The 16,788-nt window shown below is 51.2% G+C and overlaps 2 protein-coding genes across 7 annotated transcripts in view; one reads left to right on the forward strand and one right to left on the reverse strand.

The window, feature by feature from the left end:
- The window catches only part of LOC140399885 (ADP-ribose glycohydrolase MACROD1-like), a 959,160-nt gene that overhangs the window by 5,340 nt on the left and 937,032 nt on the right, over window positions 1-16,788 (forward strand). For 4 of the 6 annotated variants that reach the window (XM_072489356.1, XM_072489358.1, XM_072489353.1 and 1 more), the window contains exon 2: window positions 2,049-2,150. The exons of the other annotated variants lie outside the window; for them this stretch is intronic. In XM_072489356.1, the coding sequence (XP_072345457.1) occupies window positions 2,049-2,150 (102 nt within the window). The remainder of the gene's footprint in view (window positions 1-2,048; window positions 2,151-16,788) is intronic. 6 annotated transcript variants of the gene reach the window in all.
- On the reverse strand, window positions 12,648-15,691 carry rilpl2 (Rab interacting lysosomal protein-like 2). Its single transcript, XM_072489349.1, has one exon. The coding sequence runs from the start codon at window positions 15,504-15,506 to the stop codon at window positions 14,931-14,933; it is 576 nt and encodes a 191-aa protein (XP_072345450.1). The 5' UTR covers window positions 15,507-15,691; the 3' UTR covers window positions 12,648-14,930.

Below are 16,788 nucleotides of genomic sequence, written 5' to 3' on the forward strand. Positions count from 1 at the left end.
CAGAATCAATGGGAGGGTGGAGATATTCCAGATGTGGAGTAGAAAATAAAATAGACTAAAAATGAATGACTGCTCCTTGGCCTGTTAACCTCCTTCGCCGCCTTGCTCGGAGACTGTTCATGGTTTATGGAAGTCAGAACACCAGTTACAACACACTTTATCACAATTCCTCTCTTCCGACACATATATTCTCCAGGGCCCCCGCTGGTGGCGTACCCCCTCCCGCCCGTATTCCCGGCCGCGTGGGGAGCCTTCAGTGGGAATTCCGATTGGCAGCGGCGGGAGTACAGGATCCCGCGGCCAAGAAACATGCGGCTGGGAAGCTGGAGTAACCCGCCCCTCAGTGTTTCTGAGTCCAAAGATTAAACCATAAACTGAACCTCAATAAAGATTTATAAAACCCACCATGTGCTCCTAATGTTGCTGGAGCAAAAGTTGCAGAATACCGAGCGGCAGATGCTCAGTAAGAATATTCCGCCACAACAGTTGTCTGGTACTTAGCCGGGGGGGGGCGGGGGAATGTACGTAATCAGAAAAAGAAAATTCCAATTCGGGGGCCAATTTAGCGTGGCCGACCCACCTTCCCTGCACATCCTTTTGTGTCGTGTGTGTGTGGGGGGGGGAGACCCTTGCAGATACGGGGGAGGACACACAGACTCCACACGGACGGTGGCCCTGGTGCCGGGATCGAACCCTCGGCGCCGTGAGGCAGCAGCGCTAACTGCTGCGCCGCCGTGCCTCCCTGCGCACGCTCGGATTCTAACATTCAAAGTAGTTTACGGTCACAGCTATTGGTGGGGGGGGGGGGGGCAGAAAGCACCAACTCCAGTCACAGGGATTTCGAAAAGTATTGAAATACAGCAATTGATCATCTTAATGCGTGGTTTGCCATTTTACTGGTCCCCATTTGCAATATAAGCCTAACTAAGTTTGGGGGGGGGGGGGTGGGGGTGGCTGCAAGCGATTTGGGTATTGTGACTTGGGGAAGAAAGTGTCCCTGGGCGCTGATTGCTGAAAGCGCGTGCCTGTGGAAACAAAGAACGATACAGCACAGGGACAGGCCCTTCGGCCCTCCAAGCCTGCGCACTGGTCATGATGCCACCCTTGGCCCAAACCCTCAGCACTTCCTGGTGCCGTATCCCTCTAAACCAGTGTGTGGTATGAGGCGAGGGCAGGATTGAGACATTACAATGCGGGGCCACTCTGCCTTCGCATTCAGGGGTTAGGAGGTTGGCATAGTGGCCCCCGGACTGAAGATGCGTGAGTTCAAATCCCGCCACGGCAACTGGGTGGGGCGGGGGGAGGGGTGGGGTGCGAATTTAAATTTCGCTCCGGATTCAATTCTTCAATAAACAGGCGGTGTCATCAACGGTAACCAATGGCATGTCAGCTGCGACTCTCACCAACTTCTACAGATGCACCACAGAAAGCATTCTTTCTGGTTGTATCACAGCTTGGTATGGAGCCTGCCCTGCCCAAGACCGCAGGAAACTACAAAAGGTCGTGAATGTAGCCCAGTCCATCACGCAAACCAGCCTCCCATCCATCGACTCTGTCTACAATTCCCGCTGCCTCGGAAAGGCAGCCAGCATAATTAAGGACCCCACGCACCCCGGACATACTCTCTTCCACCTTCTTCCGTCAGGAAAAAGATTCCAGAGTTTGAGGTCACGTACCAACCGTCTCAGGAACAGCTCCTTCCCTGCTGCCATCAGACTTTTGAATGGACCTACCTCGTGTTAAGTTGATCTTTTCTCTACACCCTAGCTATGGCTGTAACATTACATTCTGCAGTCTCTCCTTCCTTCCCTATGTACGGTATGCATTGTCTGTACAGCATACAAGAAACAATATTTTTCACTATACTGATACATGTGACAATAATAAATCAAATCAAAATCAAATCTTAAAAACTCATCTGCTTCACTGATGCCCCTTAAGGACGTTAAGCTGCCGTTCTTGAGCTAACAGGAGTCTGCAGAAAGCGCTACCATCAGGGTCACAAACACAGAACCTCTTTTGTTTGTTTTTTTCTCTCTCACATGAAGAGCACCTGGAGAAAAGTGACCGCCCAGAAAGACGCAGATACTACAAAGCCGAACGATATGTCACCCTGGATGAGATTCAAACGTGGAAAGACTTGGCTGAAGGTGAGTCGTATGTTGCTGACGCTTGTCGGGCAGCACAGCGGGCTAGCACTGTGGCTTCACCGCGCCAGGGACCCAGGTTCGACCCCCCCGGCTGGGGTCACTGTGCGGAGTCTGCGCGTTCTCCCCCCCCGTGTCTGCGCGGGTTTCCTCCGGGCGCTCCGGTTTCCTCCCACAAAGACCCGAAAGACGTGCTTGTTCGGTGAATCGGACATTCTGAATTCTCCCTCCGCGTACCCGAACAGGCGCCGGAATGTGGCGACGAGGGGATTTTCACAGTGACTTCATTGCAGTGTTTCTGTGAGCCTTCTTGTGACAATAATAAAGATTATTATTGAAAGAACGAGCTCGTAGGAGAAGGTCCACCGGTAGTCTCTGAAGGGCGAAATGTTCCTCGTGTGCCCTTTCAGCCAGAAAGGGCGGGGGAAGGTTCTGTTGTTTGGAGGGGGGGGGGGGGGGGGGGGAGAGTGGCTGAGGGGGGTCTCCAGTTCTACTTCTCCATGAGACATAGGAGCAGTCATTCGGCCCATCGAGTCTGCTCTGCCATTCAGTGAGATTGTGACATCTGATGTGATAATCCTCAACTTTCCTTCCTTGTCTCCATAACCCTAGATTCCCGACTAATTGAAAACTCTCCATCTCCGGCCATTTGAGGGTGCGCCGAACCTCCAACAGAGCACTCTACTTGGGCCCACTCTCCATCCCTGTCCCCGTGACCCCGCCCTTGATCATGGCCAATCCACCACACCTGCACATCTTCGGACACCGAGGCAGCACGGTGGCGCAGTGGGTTAGCACTGCTGCCTCACGGCGCCGAGGTCCCGGGTTCGATCCCGGCCCTGGGTCACTGTCCGTGTGGAGTTTGCACATTCTCCCCGTGTTTGCGTGGGTTTCGCCCCCACAACCCAAAGATGTGCCGGGTAGGTGGATTGGCCACTCTAAATTAAGGGACTGGTTTAGCACACAGGGCTAAATCGCTGGCTTTGAAAGCAGACCAAGGCAGGCCAACAAAACGGTTCAATTTCCGTACCAGCCTCCCCGAACAGGTGCCGGAATGTGGCGATTAGGGGCTTTTCACAGTAACTTCATTGAAGTCTACTTGTGACAATAAGCGATTTTCATTTCATTTCATTTTCAAATTGCCCCTTAATTGGAAAAAATGAATTGGGCACACTAAATTTGTAAAAAAAATTGTAAAAAATCTTTGGACACCGAGAGGCAATTTATCATGGCCAATTCACCTAACCTGCACATCTTTGGACTGTGGGTGGAAACCGGAGCACCCGGAGGAAACCCATGCAGACACGGGGGGGGGGGGGGGGCGGAACGTGCGAACCACACAGTCACCCGAGGCCGGAATCGAATCGGGGTCCCTGGAGCAGTGCCAACCATTGTGCCGCCTCAGAAAAGGATTGGCACGGTGGCGCAGTGGTTAGCGGCGCTGCCTCACGGCGCCGAGTACCCGGGTTCGATCCCGGATCACTGTCCGTGTGGAGTTTGCACATTCTCCCCCGTGTCTGCGCGCGTCACGCCCCCACAACTCAAAGATGCGCCGGGTAGGTGGATTGACCGCGCTAAATTGCCCCTTAATTGGAAAAAGAATTGGGTACTCTAAATTTATTTAAAAATAAATTAAAAATAGGAAAGGGCGGACAGGCTTGGACTCCTCTTCCTTCAGGAGGCTGAGGGTGACCTAATGGAGCTCTTCAAAATTCCGAAAGGTTTTGATAAGAGTAGAACCGGAGAGAATGCTTCTTCTTGTGAGGTTAGAGCATGAACTAGAGGCCATCAGCATAAGATAGTCACCAAGAAATCCAGCAGGGAATTCAGGAGAAACCTTACCCCGAGAGTGGCAAGAATGTGAACTCACTACCAGAGTGGTTGAAGCGAATAGCATCGATGCATTGAAAGGGGGCAAGCCGGTCAAGTATATGATGGAGAAGAGAACAGAGGGTTGTGAGATTTAGCTGAGGAGAGTTCGGAGGATGTCAGTGCGTCAGCAAGTACATGCTTTGGCAATTACATTGTTACGGTCGCCTGGACAGCTCTCAATAGTGGTGAACCAGAGCCATAACGAAGAACAAGGAAAAGTACAGCACAGGAACAGGCCGTTTGGCCCTCCAAGCCTGTGCCAGCTGTAGCCATCTGGGATGGCCACTTACAACTAGGAACACCAGAAACTCGCAAAGCCTAGCGGGTAAAATGGACAAGGCAAGACTCAGGCAGGCTCAGAGCCTGAGATGTATATTTGTAAGCAAGAAGTCCAGACGGTATTGAAATTCCGACCAATTAGCATTTTGATGGCCCATCTTCACCAAAACAAAGGACTGGTACTCGAGCGACCGGTACAGTCCCAGACATTTCGGCGCCACTCCCTGTTCAAGGGAAACGCAAACAACGGGGTCAGTGACCGCTGGGGACACGCCCAGCCATCCAGATCCCCGCCCACTTATTGGTTAAGAATCGAACGGGAGTGATCAGGGATCACCCAATTAGTGGGGTCCAAACTGAAGGACCGCCCAAAAGAGCGCGAAAACCCCCAAGTATAAGCCATGTGTTCGTCCTCTCTTGGACCCGGCGCCCCAGCCACGGCCATCTCCAATCGCAGCAACACCAGAGGCAAGTCCAAGTTCAACGCCCGCTACCAGACGGATGAGCCGAGCTGAGCAGCAGTTACTCCTTCGGACTCGATAGATCCAGAATCGAACAGCGGCTACTGTTCCTCTGACCTAACCCGGGTGCCTGAAGTTAAGTACAGGTTGTCTTAGTCGATAGGTATAGTTGACTAGTCGTGTTGATGTTGCATGACTAATTGTGTGTCAATAAAGCACCCTTGATCCTGAACTAACTAACTGGTGTTTGGCTCTTCGATCGATAGCCGGTTGAAACTTGTGGTGGTATCATTCGATACCTGGCGACTCTGAACATAGATATCAAAAGAAAGGAGGGCAAACCCACTGATTGCCATAATTGGAACAGAGCCATCGAAAAAGAAAAGTTATTGGCGACATCGGACGGGACTCGACCCAGAAGTGACCGCGTCACTCCGAGAGAACCCACAAAAGCATTTGAATTAGAATCCAAATTGGCAGGGTAAAAGAAACCACAAGTGAAAGCAGTATCGATCAAACCTCCAGAATTCGGAAATGTGTAATTCGCTAGCGTATTAACAAAGGGACATAAGGTAAACTCGACAGATTTTGTTGCGTTAAACTTTCGGGAGTTGCGTAAACCGGAAAATAGCTTGAACCGTACCCGTGCTTGCACCACCGCTTTATTCCCCCTTGTTCCAAATTCCCGGTAGAGACAGAAGCAATTGTAGGGATGGCCATGAAGGCAATGGAACGCGCTATGCATCCACAGGCGCCCGAGGTCGCAGCGACCAATAGATCAGAACAGTGTCCCGTATGGGAAGAAGAGCTTAGGAGATACCTAAAGGGGAAAGCATGGTCGGAATTTTGCGCAAATGAAGAGACAGGTCCTGGCAGCATCAGACAGACTTGGTGGGACAGCCTGACCGAGATCCACACGAAAAGTTTAAGTCAGGTTCGTAAGCCGATGGCAATCGTGTCCTGTCTGGCACAATTGCGAGGCGCAGAGGAGGTTGCGAGGACGCTCCGTAAGCAGCTTGAGGAGAAGGAGAGAAGTAGAAAGGGAGATATTAATGAAAGCGAGAGATTAAATGTGCAGCTCCGTGAGCAGCTAGCGGTGAAGGACAAGGAAATGGATGATGTCAAGAGGGCACATCAATCTTGACTTGCCCACCTTAGCAGCTTCCAAATTCAGTATGATAAGGCCTACCAGGACACGCAACGTGCTGTAATGGTAAGAGAAGAAACAGAGAACCAGGTAGAACAATTGAGGAAACAGTGCCATGATTTGTCGGCAGCCCTCCGAGCACTCCACAGTTCCACCACGGAACAGAGGCAGGCTTCGGTGGATCATGCCAAGTGCAGGCAGCAAATTGCAAGATTGCAATCCCTGCTATCTGTTCAAAATGGGTTCAGAGACACCTTTGGCCCACAGCTAGATGAGGAAGACGGCCCCGATTGGCAGGAACTCAGTGAAACGGCCCAACGGTACGTGAGCGAGACTGAAAATCAAAATAGAGCCCCCCAGGCCCCGAAAAGAAAAGCACCCGCACCACCGACTGCACAGGCGGCACCCAACCCAATGAACCCCATCACCACGCAGCGCAGGGTCACCACGGAAGACCAACCCAATTTTGTGTATACAACCCGACTAACCATCGCCCAGTTAAGAGATGCCCGCGATAAGATTGATACTTTCCACCCCACATCGGACCCACACCACTTTTTCGAACTAGTGAAGCAACAGACCCTCATGTACGGTTTAGACGAGAAGGAAGAGGTAAAGCTCATAGCTTATGTGCCCCGACCCACAAAATGTAGGAGGAGGTAGCCTCCAAGAGATGAAAACAGCCATTTTAGACGCCGTTGGCTATAATAGAGGAGATCCGGTCGAAGGACTCAACCGGTGCAGACAGAAAAAGGGAGAGCATCCAACAGCATTTGCTGGACGCCTCTGGATCCACTTTACTGCTGTATTTGGTGAGTTAGCCCGCGCCCGTTTATCAGCAGACGATACGGCCAAATGGACCCGTACCCTAGTATCCCATGCCACAGAGGCAGGACAGAAGGCATGTGCCAGTTATGACCCCTCAGACCCGGCACACAATGAAGTGTGGGTTCTGAAACGCTTATCCAGAGCTTGGGAACAGTCCCTACACAGAAAGACAGAGCAGGAGAGAGTAGACGCCACAATGAACCCAGTAAGGGCACACCAAGACCCCGCATGGGTAAATGAAGGCAGAAGTAACACGCAGCACCCGAAAGAGCAGGAATGCAACAATTGTGGACAGAAGGGACATTACGCCCGAGAATGCCAAGCCCCCCCGAACCAGCAACGACACCCAACAGCCCAACCCCCCCCCCCACCCAGGGAACCATACCCAAGGGAGCAATACCCCAGAGAGCCTGCTCCACCTTACGTGCCCCAGGGGTCATGTTACAACTGTGGGCAGTCAGGACAATTCGCCCGCGATTGCAGGAGACCCCCACCACCAGCTAGACTCGCCCCCAGATGTGAAAGAGAACACCACCCACAGCAGCGACAAGGTCCCAGCTGCCCCATGCAAACTGCGAGCGCTTACCCGCCACTTCTCATGGCAGGGACACCCCAGCAATGCCACTTCATTTTTGTTTCTCTCCTCCTCCCTCTCTTCTTTCGTCACACAACACTGACTCCATATGCTAGTTACACCCCAGGCCAGATGTGATTTACGGTGTCCTGTACGCTGATGGAACCTGCCCGCTTTTCTTGTTTAGTTTGTTTTAAATGTTGTACGTTCTCTCTTGTACGATTTTGTGTGTCAGCCTCATGGGCACTTTCTTGATACAATCATAACTACTCTTCTGACGCCACATGGCAGTTAAAGAAACAAGTTTGTTGGAGCCCATTTATTTCCAAATTCGTATCGCTCTTGGAAGGTCACTCAGGCAGCGGAGTAACAGCACTGATCCCCGCCCTGCCTGAGGACCCCCTATACATTTCAGCCAAGATCGGGTAGTGGAGTAACGGCACTGATCACCGCCCTCCCCGGGGATTCCACCCATTCTTGCCCTGCCGCGAATCATACGCACCCCTTTCGGAGAATTGTTTTCGAAACTCTTTTGCTGTTCTTTTTCATTCCTGTGGCTTAAAGAATGCATTTTGCCACAACATTTGCCCCTTTCCGGCGACCCTTCCGTTGCTATTCCCCCCCCCCCCACCTACTACTTACATGTCAGTATCACTTGGCTGGAAAAACAAGTTCGCAGAGGACGGAGAAATTGTCCGCCCACCCAGCCCATCAAACACAGGCTGCGAGAGACCTCGCACTGTGACAGAATTTTTCCCCCGGATGTCTTGTCTCTGCAAATGGTTGGTTTAAAAAAAAAATGAGGGAGTAGTCACATACGGTGACGCTTCTAATGGGAAATTGACGTTAAGGAGAAACAGACAGACAAACGAGATATTAAGCAACATGATAGTAACAGATATTATGCTTGTTCATCTACGAAGGTACGAAGATACTTACAGACGGAGAAAGGACTGAACAAGATGAGGACGACCCTGATGATCTATATCATGATCGTCGCTGGAACAGTACAGTTGCGCGCGTTACCTACCTCTACCTCCCTCACCACACAGGCCCCCAACACGACTACCCAACACAACACATCCAGCCCGGACACTACACCACACATAGACCCAGACCCAGCCACCGATACCCCCACATGGTGCGAGAATCTCGTTAAATGGTACTCCCTGTCATGCACGGTAGAAGCCTTACTAGTGATAGCCATATTGTGCCGTGTCATCCAGACAATCAGATTGCGGAAATCCCGCCCTCCAGTATACACCTTTAGAGCACCTTTCCTCGGACTCTAGCAAACCCCACACTCTTTCTGAACCTTTCTCTTTAATAAATTCCGCGATTGTTGTTTTTGTTAATAAAGTTATTTTTCTGTCTGTGAATGTTAGTGATAGGAAGAAATGTGATGCTGTTATCGGATTTTTGCATTGTGAGATAAGTTCTTTGATTGTTAAATAGCAGCATGAGTGTAGTCTAGTTAGAGACAGTTAGAGGACCCCTTTTTATTTATAAGGAGAATGGAACATAGGATTGAATGATAAATGGCCCCCTCAGGAATTTTTAGGAATGTGTTGTATTAGGGAAATTTAGGTAAATGTTTTGACCCATAGGACAGAGTAGGGTAGATCCTGTCCTTAATTGAGGGTACCCGGCATTTCAGAGAACAGGAGAAGACCCAGTATTGTGATCCTTCACGCTTCGCGTTGAGGATCAAGAGGACGGAGTGTAGCCATCTGGGATGGCTACTTACAACTGGGAACGCAGAAACTCGCAAAGCCTAGCGGGTAAAATGGACAAGGCAAGACTCAGGCAGGCTCAGAGCCTGAGATGTATATTTGCAAGCAACAAGTCCAGACGGTATCGAAATTCCGACCAATTAGCATTTTGATGGCCCATCTTCACCAAAACAAAGGGCTGGTACTCGAGCGACCGGTACAGTCCCAGACATTTCGACGCCACTCCCTGTTCAAGGGAAACGCAAACAACGGGGTCAGTGACCGCTGGGGAGACGCCCAGCCATCCAGATCCCCGCCCACTTATTGGTTAAGAATCGAACGGGAGTGATCAGGCATCACCCAATTGGTGGGGTCCAAACTGAAGGACCGCCCAAAAGAGCGCAAAACCCCCCAAATATAAGCAGAGAGTCCGCCATGTGTTCGTCCTCTCTTGGACCTGGCGCCCCGGCCACGGCCATCTGCAATCGCAGCAACACCAGAGGCAAGTCCAAGTTCAACGCCCGCTACCAGACGGATGAGCCCAGCTGAGCAGTAGTTACTCCTTCGGACTCGATAGATCCAGAATCGAACAGCGGCCACTGTTCCTCTGACCTAAGCCGGGTGCCCGAAGTTAAGTACAGGTTGTCTTAGTCGATAGGTGTAGTTTAACTCGTAGTGTTTATGTTGCATGACTAATTGTGTGTAAATAAAGTACCCTTGATCCTGAACTAATTAACTGGTGTTTGGCTCTTTGATCGATAGCCGGTTGAACCTTGTGGTGGTATCATTCGATACCTGGCGACTGAGCATTAGAACATAGATATCAAAAGAAAGGAGGGCAACCTCACTGATTGCCATAATTGGAACAGAGCCATAGAAAAAGACAGGAATAGAAAAGCGCAACACGACCATGCTGCCCGCCTAAACTAAAATGTTCTACACTTCCTGGGTCCGTATCCCTCTATTCCCATCCTATTCATGTATTTGTCAAGATGCCCCTTAAATGTCACTATCGTCCCTGCTTCCACCACCTCCTCCGGCAGCGAGTTCAAGGCACCCACTACCCTCTGTGTAAAAAACGTGCCTCGTACATCTCCTCTAAACCTTGCCCCTCGCACCTTAAACCTATGCCCCCTAGTAATTGACCCCTCTACCCCGGGGAAAAACCTCTGACTATCCACTCTGTCTATGCCCCTCATAAATTTGTAGACCTCTATCAGGTCGCCCCTCAACCTCCGTCGTTCCAGTGAGAACAAACCGAGTTTATTCAACCCCTCCTCATAGCTAATGCCCTCCATACCAGGCAACATTCTGGTAAATCTCTTCTGTACCCTCTCCAAAGCGCCACATCCTCCTGGTAGTGTGGCGACCAGAATTGAACACTATACTCCAAGTGTATAACTTTATAAAATTTTCAGAAGACGCTGAAAGATCGATTCGTTCCAGGAGTGATAATGTAAGAAATAGGGCTTGGATAGTTTATAAACAAACTTTATTAAAGCAAAAGAAAACATTATTTAAACATTCAAACTTCAACCCTAACGATAACTGATTACATGTAGTTTCTGAACCGTAACACATTAGTTCCCATTAAACATCACTTTAAATAAACCTGTCGCTCTCATGCCATCTACATAGGCAAAGGCAATACTTGCATTCATGAAGCAATTTTTCTTCTGTGAGGGACATTATTTCAGAGCCCTTTTCCAAAGCCTGCCTCGTTGGCACTTTCATCACTTCTCTCGGTCGTTTTCTGAAGCCTTTTCCCCTATCTGTTCAAAACAGCATTCCTTCTCGCGCTCTATCGCTGACCTCTGCCCAGCCCCTCGAACAAAGGTTCTCTGCTGGGGTGTCCAGACTTGAACCCATCATCGTTATCTAGGCTGTTTGATGGGCCACTCCTTTTATACAAAAGAACAGAGCCATCTTATTGATATGCAACTGACCTCCGATTGACCAACAAAGAGGCCATCAGACTCTAATGGGCTAATAGCTGGTCAGACGGGAATGTCCCGAAGAACAATGGATCTGGGGGCATCCTGTATATTTCCACTAACGTGTTTAAGTCTTACTGGGATAATCTAACTCAGCCAGATATGCGCGTATCCCTCTGATTCCATGTTAGCAGTATTTTCCCTCTGTCGGTTTCATCCCTAAATTGCCCGCTACATTGGGGTCTCATTCCTGGACCCGATTTCCTAATATCTCCCTCGTGTAACAACATTGTTAAGCGATTTTGCCTTATTAAAGACAGGTACTGGTTATTGGCCCAACCTCCAAAAGAGGTTGCTGCAACAGTTGCTGTGGGGAAATTATAGGGAGTTTGTGTCTCTTGTCGAGTTGGATGCAAAATAAACTTGCTGAAGGTAAAAGACAAGCTGCTGTATTATTCCCCTGGCATATCTTTGTGAGGGCCACGGGTTTGTGGAGTCAAAACAGAAAGTAACTTTATTGACAATGATATGTACACAATGCCAGTGGTTCACCACTGGTTCCCTTTCCAGCCGGTACCACACTGGCCAGCTCTCTGTATACAGCTGCACTGCTAATGATTGCTCCGCGCGAACCCCCCCCCCCCCCCCCCCCCGCCCTCCCCCCTCATTGGGGGAGCTTATATTCCCCAAGGATCATGGAGTAACCAATTATAGGATCCGGGCAGGTTATAATGCACGCACTGACACGTTAATATTAGCAGAGGAGGCCAGAGCGGAGCAGAGACACCAGAACAGACTGGTCGGGCCGAATGGCCCGTTTCGGTGCCGTACATCTTACCTGACCCAATGTTCAACTCCCTTCAGCGTCCCCGAATCCGGTCAACAAAACAAAAACCACAGGAAATGTTGGAAATGCCCAGCAGGTGAGCGTCGAGACGGCTGCACGGTAGCATTGTGGATAGCACAATTGCTTCACAGCTCCAGGGCCCCAGGTTCGATTCCGGGCTTGGGTCTCTGTCTGTGCGGAGTCTGCACGTCCTCCCCGTGTGTGCGTGGGTTTCCTCCGGGTGCTCCGGTTTCCTCCCACAGTCCAAAGATGTGCAGGTTAGGTGGATTGGCCAAATTGCCCTTAGTGTCCATAATTGCCCTTCCTGTTGGGTGGGGTTACTGGATTATGGGGATAGGGTGGAGGTGTTGACCTTGGGTAGGGTGCTCTTTCCAAGAGCCGGTGCAGACTCGATGGGCCGAATGGCCTCCTTCCGCGCTGTAAATTCTATGACTATGACAGAGTTAACGCTTCCGATGACCTTTCTGGAAGGTGTTGAGAAAGTGAACACTCTGTGAGTCAGTCCAGTCACGGAAGGAATGAGGTGGGGGGGAGGGGGAGGGGGAGGGGGGGGGGGGGGGGGCGATCCGCGGGCGGGGGGGGGGCAATGTGGGGGGGGTGGTGGTGGTGGTCCGGGGCGCGCGAGCCGGCCAAAGAGGGGGCACTATTTCGCGGGTCAGGTCCGCCAGCGGCCTCCGCCAATCCACCGTGCTGCCCCAGTCTGAGTCCATCTTTAGTGTTACAAAATGCGGGGGCTTGGGAAGAAATCTACGTAAATTCTTGCAAAACATCAACTGATCTAGTCCTGACAGCTCAGTAGGAAATCAGTCTCAATTCCCTCAAATACATGTAATAGACACGAGGGACTGCTGAATAATAAATGCATTTATTAATCTCTACCAGAGGAAGTGTAAATATTTTACATCTACAAGAGATTGAGAGCTGCAAGGGACAAAATTCATCAATTCATGTATTTTTCTGAAAACAACTTGGCCCGTCAGTACGCACAACGATGTATACGTTACATTGTCCACCCATCAGCCACAGGCACTTTGCAAAGATTGCCTTTCTCAGCATGTGGGAATGCGATGAAACGTGGAACGCCACTGGAGAATGAGACACCAGGCCCTGACACACGTTTGTTGCCGTAGGTTCATCGCACGGCACGGCTCCAATTGATTTCGAGCTCTTCCAGTTTGCCACCGGCATGCTCAAGTCACCCGGAGCGGCTTTGGGAGGAGGAACGGTTACGTGAGCCCGTTTCCAGGAAACTATTGCAACATTTTACCTTGGTCGGCAGGCTCGGCCGGTGGCTGCGTTGGCAAGGCCGTAAAATGTCCCGTGGCGCTATTTCGAAGGAAGGGGAAGTGCTGGGAGTGGGGTAGGGTTCCCTGCTCGGAATGAACCTTCTGCGACAGCAACTTCCAAACATGTGTCAGCGCGCACACACACCCCACCCCACCGAGAAGGACAAAAGCAACGGGTGGAAATCATAGAATTTACAGTGCAGAAGGAGGCCATTCGGCCCATCGAGACTGCACCGGCTCTTGGAGAGAGCACCCCACTTTAGCCCACGCCTCCACCCTATCCCTGTAACCCAGCAACCCCATCTAACCCAAGGGCAATTTAGCATGGCCAATCCACCTAATCTGCACATCTTTGGACGGTGGGAGGAAACCGGAGCACCCGGAGGAAACCCACGCACACACGAGGGGAGAGAACGTGCAGACTCCACGCAGACAGTGACCCAAGCCGGGAATCGAACCCGGGACCCTGGCGCTGTGAAGCCATCGTGCTAACCACTGTGCTGCCGCCACCTTCTCAAGGGGGCGATTAGGGGAAGGGGCAATAAATACTGAGCCCAGCCCAGCCAGCGACGCCCACATCCCGTCCCGGGTCACTGTCCGTGTGGAGTTTGCACATTCTCCCCGTGTCTGCATGGGTCTCGCCCCCGCAACCCAAAGATGCGCAGGGTTAGGTGGATTGGCCGCGCTAAATTACCCCTCGATTGGAAAAAAAAATAATTGGTACTCTAAATTTGAAGAAAAAATAAAATAAAAAATTATTCCCCCAGTAACATAAGCACTATTATAATAACAATAATCTTTAGTGTCACAAGTAGGCTTACATTAACACTGCAATGAAGTTACTGTGAAAACTCCTGATGCACGATCAATCACTACTGAAGCGAGATTGTGGTCCAATTGAAGGCTTTAATGAACAGGTAGTTACCCCAGCAGCTCCGATACAGAATGACTGCTGTGGGTGAAACACAGATTCTTATGCTCCGCCTGCTGGGCGGAACCAGCAGTCAGGTTCCACCACTCGTGCTACAGTATAAGGTACATCCCACCTAGCTACCGCCATACCCCTAATATAGCTTACCACAAGCCCCTCGTCGCCACATTCCGGCGCCTGTTCGGGTACACAGAGGGAGAATTCAGAATGTCCAATTCACCTAACAAGCACGTTGTTCAGGACTTGTGGGAGGAAACCGGAGCGCGCGGAGGAAACCCACGCAGACACGGGGAGAACGGGCAGACACCGCACAGACAGTGACCCAAGGCGGGAATCGAACCCGGGACCCTGGCGCTGTGAAGCAACAGTGCTAACCGCTGTGATCCTTTATCTATGCCTTTATCATTGAGTAAAAGTGACGACATGGAAATTAAGCCTACTTTAGATTCCTTTCCTGGCCCGAGTATTCCAGCTCCAGTTAGACAAAAAAAAACCAGACAAACGCACCTCATTTTTAAAAAACAAAATGTTTCGAGTATCCAATTAATTGTTTCCAGTTAAGGGGCAATTTAGCGCAGCCCATCCGCCTGCCCTGCACATCTTTTGGGTTGTGGGGGCGAAACCCACGCAGACACGGGGAGAATGTGCAAACTCCACACGGGCAGTGACCCAGGGCCGGGATTCGAACCTGGGACCTCGGCGCCGTGAGGCAGCAGGGCTAACCCACTGCGCCACCGTGCTGCCCACATCTCCTCATTTAACACGTAGCAAAAATCTATTTTTTGGTTTGCGTAGAAAAGTAAACTCTCTGTATCAATACATTGCGCAATTATTCCAGAGTACTGTCCTTCCGTTTAGTAAAAGGAGTAAATGCCCACGAAACCTTTGAAAGACCTACGTCCCCTCTGGAGCTTAAGGATTTTTCCTCTGTTTGAGCGCAAACAGCTTTTTCACTGTGGTTCGTTCATGTTCCCGGCTGGCACTCGACGTGTCCTTTCCTGTGCTTTGAGGTTCTTTCGCGGCGATTAACCCTCTCTTGTAACATTCCAGTTCCTCTTGTGCAGCCAGCAGCTGAGCCTTGAGTTTGTTGCGCTCCTGTAACACCTCCCTCAGCTCCTGCAGCGTAAAGCGCGGCCGATCTGGGTCGTTCACGTCCGCCGCCGCTTTGTCCGGCCCGGCGGCCTGCTCCGCCGGCGAGCGGCTTCTCGCCTCCTGGAGTTCCCCCCGGAGCCTTTCCGTCTCCGCCCTCAGGACCTCGCGTTCCAGCCTCAGCGTCTCTGCCGCCAGGCTCTGTTTGTCCACCAGCGCCTCGAATATCTCCAGCACCCTGATTATCTTGTACTGCAGCTCCGCGACGGTGTGGCCCTCCGCCGCACCGCTGAGCTTGAATAAATCCCGGCCGATGATGTAGGACATGTCGTAGACATCTTCCGCCGTCAGCTCGAACGGGTCTTTGTCGAATGCGGATGTGGGGCTCAGCTCCTCCATCGACCTTCCTCGCAGTGCCCCCTCGCTCCCCGACCAGACTAAAGCTATAAGCGAAACCAGCTGAACATGTGGAGTGGAGGAAGTGCAGGTTTCACAGGCGGCTTGCTTCAGGGAAGCCTCAGAAAACCGATAAGGCAGCTTTCTGTTACATTACCAGCGTCAGGCAGCAGCTTTCCCACACTTCCTCTTCGTGTGCCCAGCTTTTTCACATGACAGGAAGTAGGAAGGCTGCTTGACTGACGGTGTTTAACAACCAATCCAGGGTTTTGTTTGGCAATCCTCGGTTGCTTAACGACAGCCGCAGAGAAGCGGAACCTATGCTTTTTTTCTTTTTCACTGCTTCCAGAATCGCTTCCCCTTTTAAAATGTTTATCGAGGGAAATAGTCAGGGCTCAACATACATGGACACAGGAATACAGCAGTACAACTTGTTCAATACAATCATTTATTGTTTAAATATAAATTTCGAGTACCCAATTCATTTTGTTTCCAATGAAGGGGCAATTTAGCGCGGCCAGCCCACCTACCCTGCACATCTTTTGGGTTGTGGGGGCGAAACCCACGCAGACACGGTGCGGGGGGGGGAGAGAATGTGCAAGCTACACACAAAGAGTGACCCGGAGCCGGGATCCGACCCGGGACCCCGGCGTTTTGAGGCAACAGTGCTAGCCGCTGCGCCACCATGCCGCCCTTCCAATTCAAACTTTGGACATAACTTTATACCTCCAGAGGCCCCTCCAGGGAGAGAGGAAGAAACAGGATAAAGCCATGGAAACGTGGTACAATGGCGCACACTTTCCCACGCGCCGGTAACTACTGCAAGAGTCTAGAGTACGTTTTACTCCGCATGTTCGGGCGCGGCACCTGCATATATTTTTTCAAATAAAATTTACAGTACCCAATTATTTTTTTTCCCCAATTAAGGGGCAATTTAGCGTGGCCAGTCCACCTAACCTGTGCATCTTTTGGGTTGTGGGGGCGAAACCCACGCAGACACGGGGGGAGAATGCGCAAACTCCACACGGACAGTGACCCGGGGCCGGGATTCGAACCCGGTTCCTCGGTGCCGCAGCCCCAGTGCTAACCACTGCGCCGCAGGGCTGCCCCCCCTGTGTATATTTTTTAAACATTAATTTCTGGATGCGGGCGTCGCTGGTTAGGCCCAGCATTTATTGCCTATCCCTAGTTGCCCTTCAGACGGCGGTGGGTGAGCCGCCATCTTGAACCCGCCGCAGTCCCCTGAAGTGTAGGTACCCCACCCCCCCTCCCGTGCTGTTAGGGA

This window comes from Scyliorhinus torazame, chromosome 24 (genome assembly GCF_047496885.1).
Source record: "Scyliorhinus torazame isolate Kashiwa2021f chromosome 24, sScyTor2.1, whole genome shotgun sequence".
Taxonomy (NCBI): Eukaryota; Metazoa; Chordata; class Chondrichthyes; order Carcharhiniformes; family Scyliorhinidae; genus Scyliorhinus; species Scyliorhinus torazame.

Bases quoted from the DNA above. Each gene is read 5' to 3' on its own strand.
- rilpl2 (XM_072489349.1), bottom strand. From the start codon at position 15,506: ATGGAGGAGCTGAGCCCCACATCCGCATTCGACAAAGACCCGTTCGAG.